Source organism: Eubalaena glacialis, chromosome 1, assembly GCF_028564815.1.
Source record: "Eubalaena glacialis isolate mEubGla1 chromosome 1, mEubGla1.1.hap2.+ XY, whole genome shotgun sequence".
In the NCBI taxonomy this organism is placed as follows: domain Eukaryota; kingdom Metazoa; phylum Chordata; class Mammalia; order Artiodactyla; family Balaenidae; genus Eubalaena; species Eubalaena glacialis.
The window spans coordinates 49,574,106-49,589,561 of record NC_083716.1 but is presented as its reverse complement, the minus strand read 5'-3'; the positions used below and the strand labels follow the sequence as shown (position 1 = coordinate 49,589,561).

Genomic DNA, 15,456 nt, shown 5'->3' with positions numbered 1-15,456 from the left:
GACCAGCTCAGGTGTTCCTGAACTTGCCTGAAAAGTCACATGTGGTGTAAGCTGAGGACGAGTCATGTGCAGCAAGACCACAAGAAATTTAAGGTTTGTCAACTGTCAACTATAATCCAAAAGTACATAAAAATCAGAGAAAATATAAGCATTCCTTTATTTATATAATGTCATTTCTATAATAATTTAAAATGTTAATTAAGCCTTTAAAAATTTTTATATTGAAATAATTATAGATACATAGTAAGTTGCAAAAAATGTACAGAGAGAGTCTGTGTATCCTTTACCTAGTTTCTCCCAATTATACCATCCTCTACAACTAGAGTATAATATCAAAACCAAAAAATTGACATTGGTACAATCTACAGAGCTTATTCAGATTTTGCCAGTTTAACATGCAATCATTTGTGAGAGTGGGCATGTATGTGTGAGTATGTATAGTTCTATAAAATATTATCCCATGTGAAAATTCATGCAACTGTAACCACGATCAAGGTGCATAAAAGTTCCACCACAAGACTTCCTCCTGTTATCCATCAGAACTACCCACCCACCCCAACCCCCAACCCTTGGCAACCAGTAATCTGTTCTCCATCTCTATAGTTTTGTTATTTCAAGGGGATTACATAATGGAATCATGTAATATCTAACTTTTCGAGACTAACTTTTTTTTCATTTAGTCTAATTGCCTCAAGATTCATCCAAATTGAGTGTATCAGTAGTTCATTCCTTTTTATTGCTAAATAGTATTCCACAGTATGGACAGGTACCATTTTTTTAACATTAAACTTGTTGAAGAACATGTAGGTTGTTTCCCAGTTTTTGGCTATTATAAATAGATCTGCTATGAACACTTACATACAGGTTTTTGTGTGAACATAAGTTTTCATTTCTATGGAATAAATACCCAAGTGTTATTGCTAAGGTTATATGGTAAGTTTAGTTTAGTTCTGCTTTTGTTTTTTTTAAAGAAAATTTAAAACTATTTTCCAGACTGGATATACCATTTTACATTCATTCCTATAAGCAACATATGAGTAATCTAGTTTTTTCAAACCTTCACCAGCATTTGGTGTTGTCATTATTTTTTATATTAGCCTTTCTGATGGATGTCTAGTGATATTTTATCATTTTTTTTTTAACATCTTTATTGGAGTATAATTGCTTTACAATGGTATGTTAGTTTCTGCTTTATAACGAAGTGAATCAGTTATACATATACATATGTCCCCATAGCTCTTCCCTCTTGCGTCTCCCTCCCTCCCACCCTCCCTATCCCACCCCTCTAGGTGGTCACAAAGCACCGAGCTGATTTCCCTGTGCTATGCGGCTGCTTCCCACTAGCCATCTATTTTACGTTTGGTAGTGTATATATGTCCATGCCACTCTCTCACTTTGTCCCAGCTTACCCTTCCCCCTCCCCGTATCCTCAAGTTCATTCTCTAGTAGGTCTGTGTCTTTATTCCCATCTTGCCCCTAGGTTCTTCATGACTTTTTTTTTTTTTTTTTTAGATTCCATATATATGTGTTAGCATACGGTATTTGTTTTTCTCTTTCTGACTTACTTCACTCTGTATGACAGACTCTAGGTCCATCCACCTCACTACAAATAACTCAATTTCGTTACTTTTTATGGCTGAGTAATATTCCACTGTATATATGTGCCACATCTTCTTTATCCATTCATCTGTCGATGGACACTTAGGTTGCTTCCATGTCCTGGCTATTGTAAATAGAGCTGCAATGAACATTGTGGTACATGACTCTTTTTGAATTATGGTTTTCTCAGGGTATATGCCCAGTAGTGGGATTGCTGGGTCATATGGTAGTTCTATTTTTAGTTTTTTAAGGAACCTCCATACTGTTCTCCATAGTGGCTGTATCAATTTACATTCCCACCAACAGTGCAAGTGGGTTCCCTTTTCTCCACACCCTCTCCAGCATTTATTGTTTGTAGATTTTTTGATGATGGTCATTCTGACTGGTGTGAGATGATATCTCGTTGTAGTTTTGATTTGCATTTCTCTAATGATTAATGATGTTGAGCATTCTTTCATGTGTTTGTAGGCAATCTGTATCTCTTCTTTGGAGAAATGTTTATTTAGGTCTTCTGCCCATTTTTGGATTGGGTTGTTTGTTTTTTTGATATTGAGCTGCATGAGCTGCTTGTAAATTTTGGAGATTAATCCTTTGTCACAAAAGACCCCGAATAGCCAAAGCAATCTTGAGAAAGAAAAACAGAGCTGTAGGAATCAGGCTCCCTGACTTCAGACTATACTACAGAGCTACAGTAATCAAGACAATATGGTACTGGCACAAAAACAGAAATACAGATCAATGGAACAGGATAGAAAGCCCAGAGATAAACCCACGCACATATGGTCACTTTATCTTTGATAAAGGAGGCAAGAATATGCAGTGGAGAAAAGACAGCCTCTTCAGTAAGTGGTGCTGGGAAAACTGGACAGCTACATGTAAAAGAATGAAATTAGAACACTTCCTAACACGATACACAAAAATAAACTCAAAATGGATTAAAGACCTAAATGTAAGGCCAGACACTATCAAACTCTTAGAGGAAAACATAGGCAGAACACTCTATGACATAAATCACAGCAAGATCCTTTTTGACCCACCTCCTAGAGAAATGGAAATAAAAACAAAAATAAATAAATGGGACCTAATGAAACTTAAAAGCTTTTGCACAGCAAAGGAAACCATAAACAAGATGAAAAGACAACCCTCAGAATGGGAGAAAATATTTGCAAATGAAGCAACTGACAAAGGATTAATCTCCAAAATTTACAAGCAGCTCATGCAGCTCAATATCATGGTTTTAATTTTACTTCCCTAAAGGTTAATGAAGCTGAGCATCTTTTCATGTGCTTATTTATCATCAATACATCCTCATTGTTGAAATGTCATGTCTTTTACCCATTTTCTAACTGAATTACTTGCCTATTTATTTATTTATTTTACTATTGAGTTTTGAGTGTTCTTTATATACTCTAGATGTGAGACCTTTGTTGGATATGTGGATTGCAAACAGTTTCTCCAAGTCTGTAGCTTGTCTTTTCATCCACTTCATAGCATCTTTCATAGAACAAATAATTTTAATTTGCTTTCCCCCTAATATTAGTGATGGCAAGAATGTCTGCTCTCACCACCTGTTTTCAACACACTTGAAGTTCCAGGTAGTGCAATAAGACCAGAAAAAAGAAATATGAGGCAAATGAATTGGAAAGGAAGAGGTAACTGTGTCCCTACTTGCAGATGGAATGATTGTCTATGCAGAAAATACCAAGAAATCTGAAAACAAAACAAAACAGGACAAAAAAACCTCTTAGAACTAATAAGTGAGTTCAACAAGATCATAGGATACAAGATCAACATGCAAAAATCAACTGCATTTGGGGACTTCCCTGGTGGTGCAGTGGTTAAGACTCCACGCTCCCAATGCAGGGGGACCAAGTTCGATTCCTGGTCAGGGAACTAGATCCCACATGCATCCTGCAACTAAGAGTTCACATGCCACAACTAAGGAGCCCACCTGCCGCAACTAAGGAGCCCACGTGCTGTAACTAAGACTTGGCACAACCAAATAAGTAAATAAATATTTTTTAAAAACACAAAACTCAACTGCATTTGTACATATGTGTACACACAATGAACATGGTAGTAAAAACACAATACCATTTACAACTGCTTCAAAGAAAATGAAATAAAATAAATCTAACAAAACACGTACAGAAGCTATATGCTGAAAATGACAAAATGCTGATGAAAGAAATCAAAGAAGACCTAAATAAATTGAGAGACATACCACATTCATATTGGAAGATCCAACATAGTAAAAATGTCAACTCATCCTATCAAAATCCCTCAAGCTTTTTTGTAAACATAGACAAGCTAATTTTAAAATTTATATGGAAAGGCACAGACCTATAATGGTTAAAACAATTTTGCAAGAGAAGGAATCACTCTCCCGGATATTAAGACTTCCTATATAGCTACAGGAATCCAAAGTGTGATAATGGCAAAAGGATAGACACATAGATCAATGAAACAGAATATAGAACTAGAAATAGGCCCCATACAAATATTCCCAATGATTTCTGACAAAGGTGTAAAAACAATTCAGTGGAGGAAGAATAGCAAGTGAACCTTTACTTAAACCTTGCCCCTTATAAAAAAATTAACTCATGGACTATGGACTTAAATGTAAAACATAAAACTACAGAACTTTAGAAAAGGACATAGGAAAAATTCTTTAGGACCTAAAAATTCTTTAGGCTAGGTGAGGAGTTCTTAAACTTGACACCAAAAGCATGATCCATAAAAGGAAATATTGATAAAATGGAATGTCAATGAATTTAAAAACCATTGTTTCTTGAAAGTCTGTTAATTTGTAACTTAAGATTAGGCAAATTATGAAAATATATTTGTATTATTCATTTTTAACCTTAATTTACTGATGGCAAAAGCTGCTGCACTGGATTGTCCTGACAAGAAAAGGCACAGCTTTTCTGAATATAGCTGTAGTGGTTAACCAAATGATAATAGTGGAAGTAACTACAAAGAAATGAAGACCAAAAGAGTTCATGTTAATTTTACCTAGCATTATGATTCCTCATACATTGAGTTTTATAGCCATTATTAATTGTGAATTGCTAAAACCACACTTGTATTAATTGCAAAGATGTACTGGCTAACAAAGCAAAGAAACCATTAAAATGTACTTGTCACTTACAGAACAAAAGAAATAAGTTCCAAGACAAAAGAATTATTTTAAAGAATACTAAAATAAAAAGCTCATGTTCAACATTTCACATGTAACATTAATACTCTGCAGACTTAAAAAATAGCACTTCGAATTGCTAAGACTAAAAACCCTTACACGATTGCCAGATAATGGTGACAGACTGTACTGAAGGTGCTTTATTGAAAATCTGGGCTGAAGGTGTGGCAAAAAAAGACAGTTAAAGTACCATTTTCTAATGAAGCCACAGCTTGACGAATTCAGGGACTGGCTAGTGATGCGAAGTGGTAACAACTCACGATACAAAAGTAGCAAAGTATTTACCATTGCAACTTACTGACTGCACAGCTATTGCTAACACAGTGATTCAGTATATGTTTGATTTGAAAGTGATGTGATAAGAAGGAAGAATTCTTCCTTTTCTCAGTTTGATTAGTGATAAACACAACTAACTCATCTTAAACTGCATAAAAATGCAAAGTACTACATTGTCATCAAATGTAATTTGGAGCTTAAGTTTTGTGTAGGATTATGTTCTGGTAGTAGAGCTGCAATGACAAGAAAACAAGTCTGAGGTAGTTATACAGATTAAAGAATTTATCCCAAAAGATAAACCAACACACTGCTTCATCAAGAAAGTCTTGCTACCAAAAAAAAAAAAAAAAAAGAACCCTGCCAGATGAACTGGACAGTGTGTTTAGTGATGTGGTAAGAATTTTTGATTTCGTAAAGGTTAATGTGCTAAATTTTAGATTACTCACTTCATTATGTGATAATATGGTAACATAATTAACAACTGTTAGAGGGGAAAGTTCTATCGAGAATGTTTCAACTACAGAGCAGTATCAGTGTTGGCAAGAGAAGAGCCAGTTTGCTCCCAATGTTTTAAGGATTTTTAAGCAGGCTTACTTAAAAATAAAAACAACTATAAAATAACAATAAAAAGAAATAAATGGTTACATATTCTCAGACTTTCATATCCTTTAGAGTTATAATTGATAAACTAATCTTAAAATGTCAGCCACACACAGCTGGTATACAGCTTGCAGCATGTAAGACTCCCTGTGTGATTTCCACAACGCACAAACTGGTCTACATCCTGTTCACCAAGGCCAACCCACTGTCATGCTCTTGGATGTCACAGCAATATATCAAACTGCTTTGAAAGTTTCTAAATGCTTACTCTCAGTTTCAGAAAACTTATCTTTCTGCAAATAACACAGATTGTTGCTGGTCCAAGACCATACTTTGAGTAGCTCTGGTGGACAAAATTTCTGAAAAGAGTAGAGACGGGCATAAGTAAGAACATTTGACAGCTCAAGGCTCTGTGAAAAGCCAATAAGGCAACAATGGATGCATTTCCTTTTTTTGAACCACTATTTTCCATCGAATCTAAGCATCCTTAATTGTAAAATACATCACTATTTTACATACCACTAAGAAAAACACTGTCAATTAAACTGACAGGTGATTTATCATAAAACACATTTTGAGTTTAAAGAAGGTATAATGTTGGGGAAAAAAAGTGCTCCTCAGAATCACAAAATACAATACTTATAGTTTTTACTGTTTCTATAAGGAATATAAAATAAGAACAAATATAAACAAATTAATTATGATGAAGAATATATAAAATAAAAATTATGCTAATGCATTTTCTGTTAAAAGGATAAAACAACATTAATTATAGGAACAGGTAACATCAGATTCATACTACTTAAATTTTCAGCATTTTGGGGACATTTGTCATATTTTTACCTCCCAGTTTATATTCATTCTTTGTTAAAACAAAACAAAACAAAACTCTCAGTTTGCTTTGGAAAACCATTCCTCTCTCATTCTCAGCCGTATGGCCTGGAGTAGTCCTGACAGACCTTAATGGACCAGCATCTCCCACAGTGATCAGTTTAGGGAAAGGGCTATAACTGAAGCGGAAACAGTGAAATGCTAGGAGATACTGGCTCAAGCTTCTGAGAAAAAGAAACTCCCTCTGTCCTCCAGGGAGTTTCTGGGAGAGGACATTTTTCTACCCCCGATGTAATACTACCTTAGAATGGAGAGTTGTAGAACCCATGCAGCCAATTTGCTATCACAAGGGAGAGTTTGTCACTGTTGGGGTATAACTACATAATGCCTAAGAGAGCAGAGATTTAACATTTGTTCTGATAACAAGATAACTCTGCAAAATTTGCCTACCAGGACAAATGCCTCATAGCCCCTGTTGTCTTATGACTTAGGTGTGGATTTTCATATTCCTTGTGGGCATGGTGAGAGCCGCTTTCCCCCCGACCCCACAGTGCCTGCTAACTAAACAAATGTCTTCCCCTCCTCACTTCTGCAGCACAGGAAAGCAGTTCAGTAAAAGTAGGCCTTTTGGGGCACAGATCTAAAGTCACATTCCCTAATTAATCAGTAATAAAGATCATAGTAGAATCACCATATGTCTAATTCTTGTGTTTATCCCTTAGCTGGTTCCAAATTTAGGAGGAAAATAAAGAATTGTTAATGGTTGACTCAAACCCAACAATATTATTATCCTTATTTTACATATGAGAAAACTAAGTTTCAGAGAAGATGAGCAATTTGCAGAAAGTCACCAAAATCTAAAATGTGTGGCAAAACTGGCAGTCAAACCCAGGGACCTCTCATTAACTCTGAAGTCTACTTTTTTTTCCCAATGTGCTCACATGCATGTATTTCTGTTCATTAAAAATAGGCACACATCATCAACATTCTCTAACAAGATTCTAAAAACTGTATGTGTGGGTAGAGGGAAAGAAAAGGAAAATGAACTCATGTTTACGATGCACCTGCCACGCTCCAGACACTGTCCGAAGCCATTCATTTGCATTGTGTACTTTAATCCTCACAACCACCTCCAAGAACCTGCAGCAGTTAAGCGAGAAGCAGGTATCCAAAGCTCACAGGCTCTCTATTTACTCAGTTGCTCTTGAAGGCCAAATATCAGTCTTCAGCTATTAGAAGGCTGTTAAAAGTATAGTGTTTACTAACAGCATCAGTTTATCTGCTTAATTCACACACTTACTGAAAAGTTATTTTCAGTGGCACAGAACACAACATCCACACATAGGAACGCCCCTGTCCGGCCCACGCCAGCACTGCAGTGAACAATGATGGGTCCTGTAAGGTGGCTCTTCCTCACATAACGAACATACTTTATAAAACCTTCTGCTGAGGCAGGAGTGCCATGGTCTGGCCACTTGGTGAACTGCAAGTGTTTTACAAAGTGACTAGCTCCTGTCTGTGGGGGTGGGGTGGGGAGGGAGAGAGGGAGAAAGGGAAAGGGAGAGAAGGAGGGAGGGAGAGAGAGGAAGGCAGAGAGAGCGGAGAGGTTTATCAATGTCTTATAGTAGAGATCTTCTTTTAATTTCTAATATGCCAGAAATAGTAATAATAATTGCTATATGGTAATAGGATAATAAAAATAAAAATACTATCAGGTTACAGGAATTTAGCCCTTACTCTGTGCCAGGTACTGTGCTAAGGACTTCACACACATTATCTCATTTAATCCTCACATCAACCCTGGGGAGGCAAGCACTGTGATATCCTCAGGTTACAGATGAAAAAGTAAGAATTTGATTGACTGATAGATGTATGCTAGGTCAGAAGGCTCATATGTTTAGAGCTGGGACAATAATGTAGTCCTCCCAAATCTAACTCTACCATCTTTCTTCTGCACCATGAGAATGTAGAAGAGTCCAAACAAACCAAGAATCCAAAACACTTAGAATGAAAGATGAGCTAACATGTTAGGAATAAGATAGAAAAGCAATCTATCTTGGCTTAAATATTATGATACTAAATTTAATTAAAACAGTAAGTGCTGTCAAGTTGCTTAACCGGGATTTGGTGGGGGACAACCTCCTCTGGTGATGAGGACAGGGCAGTTAATGACCATGTGAGTAGACTTTGGTCCCCACTCTTGTGCTGAACCCCCTGAAAGTGGAGCCATGGAACTCTCCTCAGTGTTGACAGATAAAGCACTTTGAGTTTACTGATCATCCTTTCCAGAGGGTTCACCCTTTCCCCAATGTGGAGCCCTCATTTTACTTCACTGGGCACCCTCGTGAAAAAACTCAGGAAGGGTTTCTCACTGCTCCTCTGCTTCTCCCTAATGCACCACTTTTTTCTATGTTCCAAATAGAAATACAATTTTCCTAAGTTCCAAAAAGAAAACCTCAATTTTGAATCATCGGTACATGAAATTCAATGAGGAAAATGATACTTGAAAATCTTGTGAAGGCACCAAATTGAGGATAGCTCTCACTCCATCACATATTTTAGGGATTAAATCTTTCATGCACTGTTGACCACTGAGAACCTGCACGAAGGTGGGCCTCACTGGTTTCCTGACACAGTGCCATGATGCAGATTCTCCAAACAGCAACCCCATGGTTTTGAGGCTTGTAGGCCTCAGCCCAAAGGTCACCATCCTAGACGTCCTTGTCAAGGGTGCACAGGTGGAACTGAGCATTTGAATCCTTGCAGACAGATCATTCCTCTGGGCCTCCCACCTGGCCTGTATTCTCCAAGCATGCTGTCCTTCTCCTGCCATAGCATGTATCACATGTCATTTGGAACTGGTGTTTTCCTTCCCCACTAGACTGTTAGCACTCTAAGAGTTGAGACTGTGTCTGTTTTCTATCTCCAGCATCTGGCACAATACTTGGTTAATAGGAGGGAATCAACAAGTCTTAGGAGAGTGAAGGATCAGGCAAATCCTCAGGTGTACAGAGCAAGCACAGAGCCTAGCACACAGCCAGCAAGCTCTCCATCAATGTCAGCCATTATTACTATTCTTGGCCTCCATGGTCACACCACTCTATTCTCTGATCCTCATGCTCTTCAATTCTATCTTTTCCCCTCCCTCCCCACTTCTCTATCTCTTCAACATCTCCCTTTGCACTCAGGCTCCCATCCCACAGTAAACTCATGGAAACCATCATCACTTCCCTAAATGCTTCTTCCACTTCCTGGCCTTGCCTCCCATGGGCACTGCACTCTGCAGCCCTCTCTAATCAAGGCCACCTATTTTCCTGTACTCCAGGTACCACAGAGCCTAGAGATTAGGTTGCATACCCCTTGCTGCCCAATGCTATTTCCAATTCATTATTCCTTCTCTTTGTACAAAAACCTCTCTTCCTTTTGAGTTTCATACCTCTTAGCTTCACCTTCTCATCACTATCACCCTACCACAGATTCTGACCGGGCAAATTTGGGATCTCAACAGCCAAACAGACACTCTAACCTCACATTTTTATTTCTCTCTTGCAGAGGAGACCATTTCTTTCTTCTAGTCCTCACAATGTGATCACTCCTTGGACTCACCATCACCTATAATGTCCAATATCAAAAATCTTCCAGTTCTTAGATTCCAACATCATTTTCTGAGCAGAAGCTCTTATGCTACCACCTCATTTGTGCTTCACTTCAACTCCAACAATGTGACTAAATGGAGCGCTCCTGTCCTTGTTGTCCTCCATTTCCTCCTAGCCCCTGATTCCATCCTTCTCCCTAAATTTAGACTTCATGGCTGATTATCTAAATCATTCTCTTACCAAATTGTCAACTCCTTTCATCCTTTGAATCCTGCCACATATACTAAGCAACATCCCTCCCTGGGTAAGTCTCATAACCTGTGGTCAGGAATCCCATGGTTAGGAAAAAATTAATCACATAGTTGCATATTTTACTGTTATTGAAAATTATGGGTTCCAACCTCAGCACCTCCAGCAACCCTTTTCCTGATCATTGCCTGTGCTCCAATCAACTTCTTTGATGATGACTCCAAATCTCATCACTCTTTTCAAGTTTCCAGTTTAACTCCCATCCCCTTCACTCCTATAGAACACATGTATCACCTACCTGCTAATCAAATCCACTTAGAGCAATGTAACATCACTTTCTCCTATAAATCATTCCTTTTCTGCTTTCTGAGTCTGTTAGAGCAAGAAATGAATTATTCTATGAATTATTCTAGACCAACACTTCCCAACAGAACTTTCTACAATGATTCAAATGCTCTATATCTTTGCTGCCCATATGGTAGCCACTAGTAACATGTGATTAAATACTAGAAGTGTGGATACTACAAATGAGGAACTGAATTTGTTATTTTATGTAAGTTTAAATAATTTAAATATAAAATAGCCAAATGTGGCTATCGCATTTGACAGCATAATTTTTGAACACTCCTTACAAGTCACAAGTCATAAGTCACATAAAGTCTGCCAATTTTATCTGAAAAACACCAAAGTCTTTGCTTTCTATCTAATTGTTAACTGCCCTAGTTGATCATGGACCCTTCTTACTAAAATTGTTCAATGTCTCCCAATTATCTTCATAATGAAGTTCATGTTCCTTAGCTGAAATCCAAGACATTTCATGTTCTGGCTTTCTCTACTTATTTTCTATAGCCTCATCTCACCTCTCATTACTCCCTGGCATTGAACTTTTACATTCCAGAAACACTTAACTACTTGTATCTCTCTATACACATCCCATGCTATTTTATACCTTGATCATCTACTTCCTCTTTCCATCTTTCTCATTTGGGTTATTCTCAATCCAGATGTCACCTCCTCTAGCAAATCTTCCCCCCAAGTCCAAGGAGAGCTAAGTACTTCCCTTCTGAGCTCCCAAAGCACCCCATACAAATCTCAATATTACCACATTCATTGAGCACAGTAACTGGAGGTACCAGTAAGCGCGCCGAACTCTTTGCTACTCAGTAAGGAGCAACAGTGCCTGGCACAGTGATTATCAGGATATCTTAAGGACTCCATACATATCTGTCACTCTCAGCAGAAGCAGCCGAAGTACATCCCAGGATTAGGCAACTTCCAACACTCACTCTCAACCGCCCCAACTCCCCTTTTCAATTTTTTCATCTCTCCAGTCAGAGTTTGGTTAGGCAGAAGTAGAAGTGGTGTTGTCTTAGTTTCTGGTACCAGGGAGAAGTAAAAACAAGTTACTTTAAAAAGTATCCCCAGCTATGTCCCATCTTACTCCTAACTTCTCATCCTGACACGTGTGCTTATATAATGAAATATATATCTAACACTGATTTTTTTTAACTTACGGACTTCTTGACAACTTGAAATATTCGAATGACGAAATATTGAAGTATCTGGTAGTTCTCCAGGAAGATATGACAGTTTTTCAGTTCCAAAGGTTTCTTCATAGAAACAGGCCAGTAATGGTGACATGTGATAACTCCACCTTCTACCTCTCTGGTTATCATGACAATAACATTAGTTATTTTCCAGAACCATTTGCCAAAAGTCATTTGTGGTAGTTGGCAGTGGTCCTTGGGTAGCAATATAATAATACTCTTTTCCAAAATTGACTATTTTAATATAACTAGCATTGATGTAGTCCTTGTTTTCTCCAAGAGGAACACGTGTTGCATTATCTATTACAAACACAGAAACATAGGGTAGACAAAGGAAAAGCAGGAGATGCAATACACCCAGATTTCATGAAACCCTTTCACACAGGTAAATCCATTTATCTCTTTGACCAATAGAGAAGATGGCATAGGAGTTTCTTTTCAAAGGGTTATTTCAGTCCATGAATTTAAATTCTTCCCTCTCCAAAACCTACTGGCGTGACCTAAGAAATATACAATTAGGTTAAGGTAGTTTTTTAAAAAATCAGTTTCTGAACAGAGAAGGATGCCATCAGTATCCAGACATTCTGAGAGATTTCTGTTACATATGGCACAGGTAGGAATAGGCCAAGGGAGGTACCTCCTAGCCTGTGACTGAACACAGCAAAGGAGTAGGCCTCTGAGAGAGCAAGTGAGTGAATGACATTCTCCTACAAATCCAGAGAACCTGCAAGCCCAGAGCAGTAGGGCCAAGAGGGAGAAAAAAAAAAAAAAAAAAGATTGGGGTACTTGAGCAGATACAAATCCTAGGATTACTGTAATTCTACCAATGCCCCCCCCACAAGGCAGCCATCTTTTATGTCCATTCCCAGGCTTCACGTGGTGAAGTGGCATGCTATCAAAGGTATTGTGTCAAAACGATGCTACAAAGGGGATTTGCTCCAAGTAACATGGGACTCGTCCAACATGGACTATTATAACAAACACGAGAGGGGAAAATCCAACTACTTGGCTCACTAATAAACTCCACTGGCCCAGGAACTCTTTTCACTTTACACAGACATCTGGAGCTCTGGTTCCACCACTGCTACCACAGAGAGGATAAAAGGAGGGGCCTTCCCTGCCATGCAGTGGTCCCACCAATAGTTCCTCTCCATTACTCAAGGTCATGCGACCCACTTATCTCCCAAAAACACTATAACCAAGATCACTGAAGAGGGCTTACACAATTCTGACAGAACCTTTCTCAAATTCCAAAATAGGAAACATAAATCTCTCCTTGTAAATATGAATAAATAGAAAAAACAATCACTAGATATATAAAGATATCTAGTACTTCACAAAAGTATGTCATTCTGAGAAATCACAGCAAATGTCTTCCTTTCTATAAGAGAGAAGAATACTTTAAAAACTCCTATTTGTATTTTAAATGAAATTTGAGCAAACATTATTTTATTATTTAAAAGAATGATGTATATCTGTTTATTGACATAAATTTGTTATATTATTAAATTATAAAGGAGGTAAAAGAGCATTAAAGTGAGATCTTTCATCATATATCTGTATGTATACACATATGTCATATATAAACATATGATTAAAAAACCTGTCAAGTATTCATCAAAATGCTAGCAGTGACTATTTTATTATCTAAATTTTTATAGTGAATATGTACCATTTTGCAGAAGAAAGTAATTTTTTTATTTTCAAAAGGAAGATTTAACATGTAAAAATGAAACAATCTAAAGTAATAAAAGCTTGCTTTCAAATAAAAACCACAATTACTCAATTAAAATCCCTAAAATGAGAAGCAAACAGAAAAACAAATTAGTGATTTAGAAAACCAGCTTAAGGAATTCTCCCAGAACTCAAAAAAAAAAAAAAAAAAAGTGAAAAAAATGACAATAATTATTAAAATACTAAAGGATGCAGAGCATATAAAAGGAATATATAAAAGCAAGGAATTTCAGAAACAAACTATGGAACACAGGCATACCTCAGAGATATAGTGGGTTTGGTTCCGGACCACCACAATAAAGGTACTATCACAATAAGCGAGTCACATGAATTTTTTTGTTCCCCAGGGCGTATAAAAGTTATGTTTACACTACACTGTAGTCTACTAAATGTGCAATAACATTATGTTTATAAAACAATATACGTATTTTAATTTAAAAATACTGCTAAAAAATGCTAACCATCATCTGAGGCTGCAGCAAGTTGTAATCTTTTTGCAACAGTAACATCAAAGATCACTGATCATATCACTATAACAAACATAATCATAATGAAAAAGTTTGACATATTGCGAAAATTACCAAAATGTGACACAGAGACATGAAGTGAGGCAATGCTGCTGGAAAAATGTGCTCAACACAGGGTTGCCACAAACTTTCAATTTGTAAAAAACACAGTATCTGCAAAGTACAATAAAGTATAGGGCTATAAAACCAGGTATGCCTGTATTTAGCAAGAAAGAAATAACTCAAGTAGTCATAGGAGAAAAGTTCCCCTCAAAAAGGAGATAGTAACACATGATCATGAGCCCACTGCCACAAATAATTTGCCTCCAAGTGAGTTCCCTGCTCAGAAGCAAGGCTGTGTGGACTACCATGATGGTGGATAAGGCATCCTGCAGGTCCAGATGGTAGATCTGGTAGAAGCTTGTATGCGAGGAAGGCAAATCCATATCTAGAGTCTATTTTATTATGAAAAAAAGCACCGTTCTTTCTATGACAGAAGCAGTCCAATGTAATCAACCTGCCATCAAGTAACTAGCTGGCTGATCACCCTGGGAAATGGCGCCATATTGGGGCCTCAGTGTTGGTCTCTGCTGCTGGCAGATCGGGCACTCAGCAGTGGCCATAGCAAGGTCAGCCTTGGTGAGTGGAAGTCCATGTTGATGAGGAGCCCATGCATAGCTTCTATTCCTGCCAGCATGTCTACTTTGTTCATAAATCCACTGGGTAATGACAGGAGTGGCTGGGAAAGAGGCTGACCAGTATCTACAGAATAGGTCATCCTATCCACTTGATTATTAAAACCTCTTCTTAAATCACCCTTTGATGAGCATTCACAAAGGATACAAATATATTCTTGTTTTTGGCCCTTTCAGAGAGATCTATACACATTTCTCTCTCCCAGATTTCCTTGTGACCAATTTTCCAGTTATGTTTCTTCCAAGTCCTTGACCATCCAGCTAAACAATTGGCTATAGGCCATGAATTAGTAAAGATTTGTACCTCTGGCCATTTCTGCTTCCAAGCAAAATGAACAACCAAGCGCACTGCTCAAAGTTCTACCAACGGGGAAGATTTCCCTTCACTACTGTCCTTCAGGCATGTCCCCAAAACGGCATTGTAGTGCAGCTGCTGTCCACTTCCAGGTGGTGCCTGCGTATGGTGCAGAACCATCTGTAAACCAGGTCCCAGTTTTCTCTTCCTCAGTCAATTGATCATAGGGAACTTGTCATGAAGCCACAGGTACAGGCTGAGAAAGAGAAGGTAATGTAGCAGGAGAGGGGACCATGGGCATTTTGGCCACTTCATGTAACTTATTTGTA

At 37.8% G+C, this 15,456-nt stretch overlaps 1 protein-coding gene across 1 annotated transcript in view; it reads right to left on the bottom strand.

Annotated features, from left to right (window-relative positions):
• The window catches only part of PTPN20 (protein tyrosine phosphatase non-receptor type 20), a 62,145-nt gene that overhangs the window by 17,079 nt on the left and 29,610 nt on the right, over positions 1 to 15,456 (bottom strand). Inside the window, 3 exon segments of the mRNA XM_061190157.1 lie at positions 7,806 to 8,021; positions 11,865 to 12,039; positions 12,041 to 12,197. Coding sequence (XP_061046140.1) covers positions 7,806 to 8,021; positions 11,865 to 12,039; positions 12,041 to 12,197 — 548 coding nt within the window.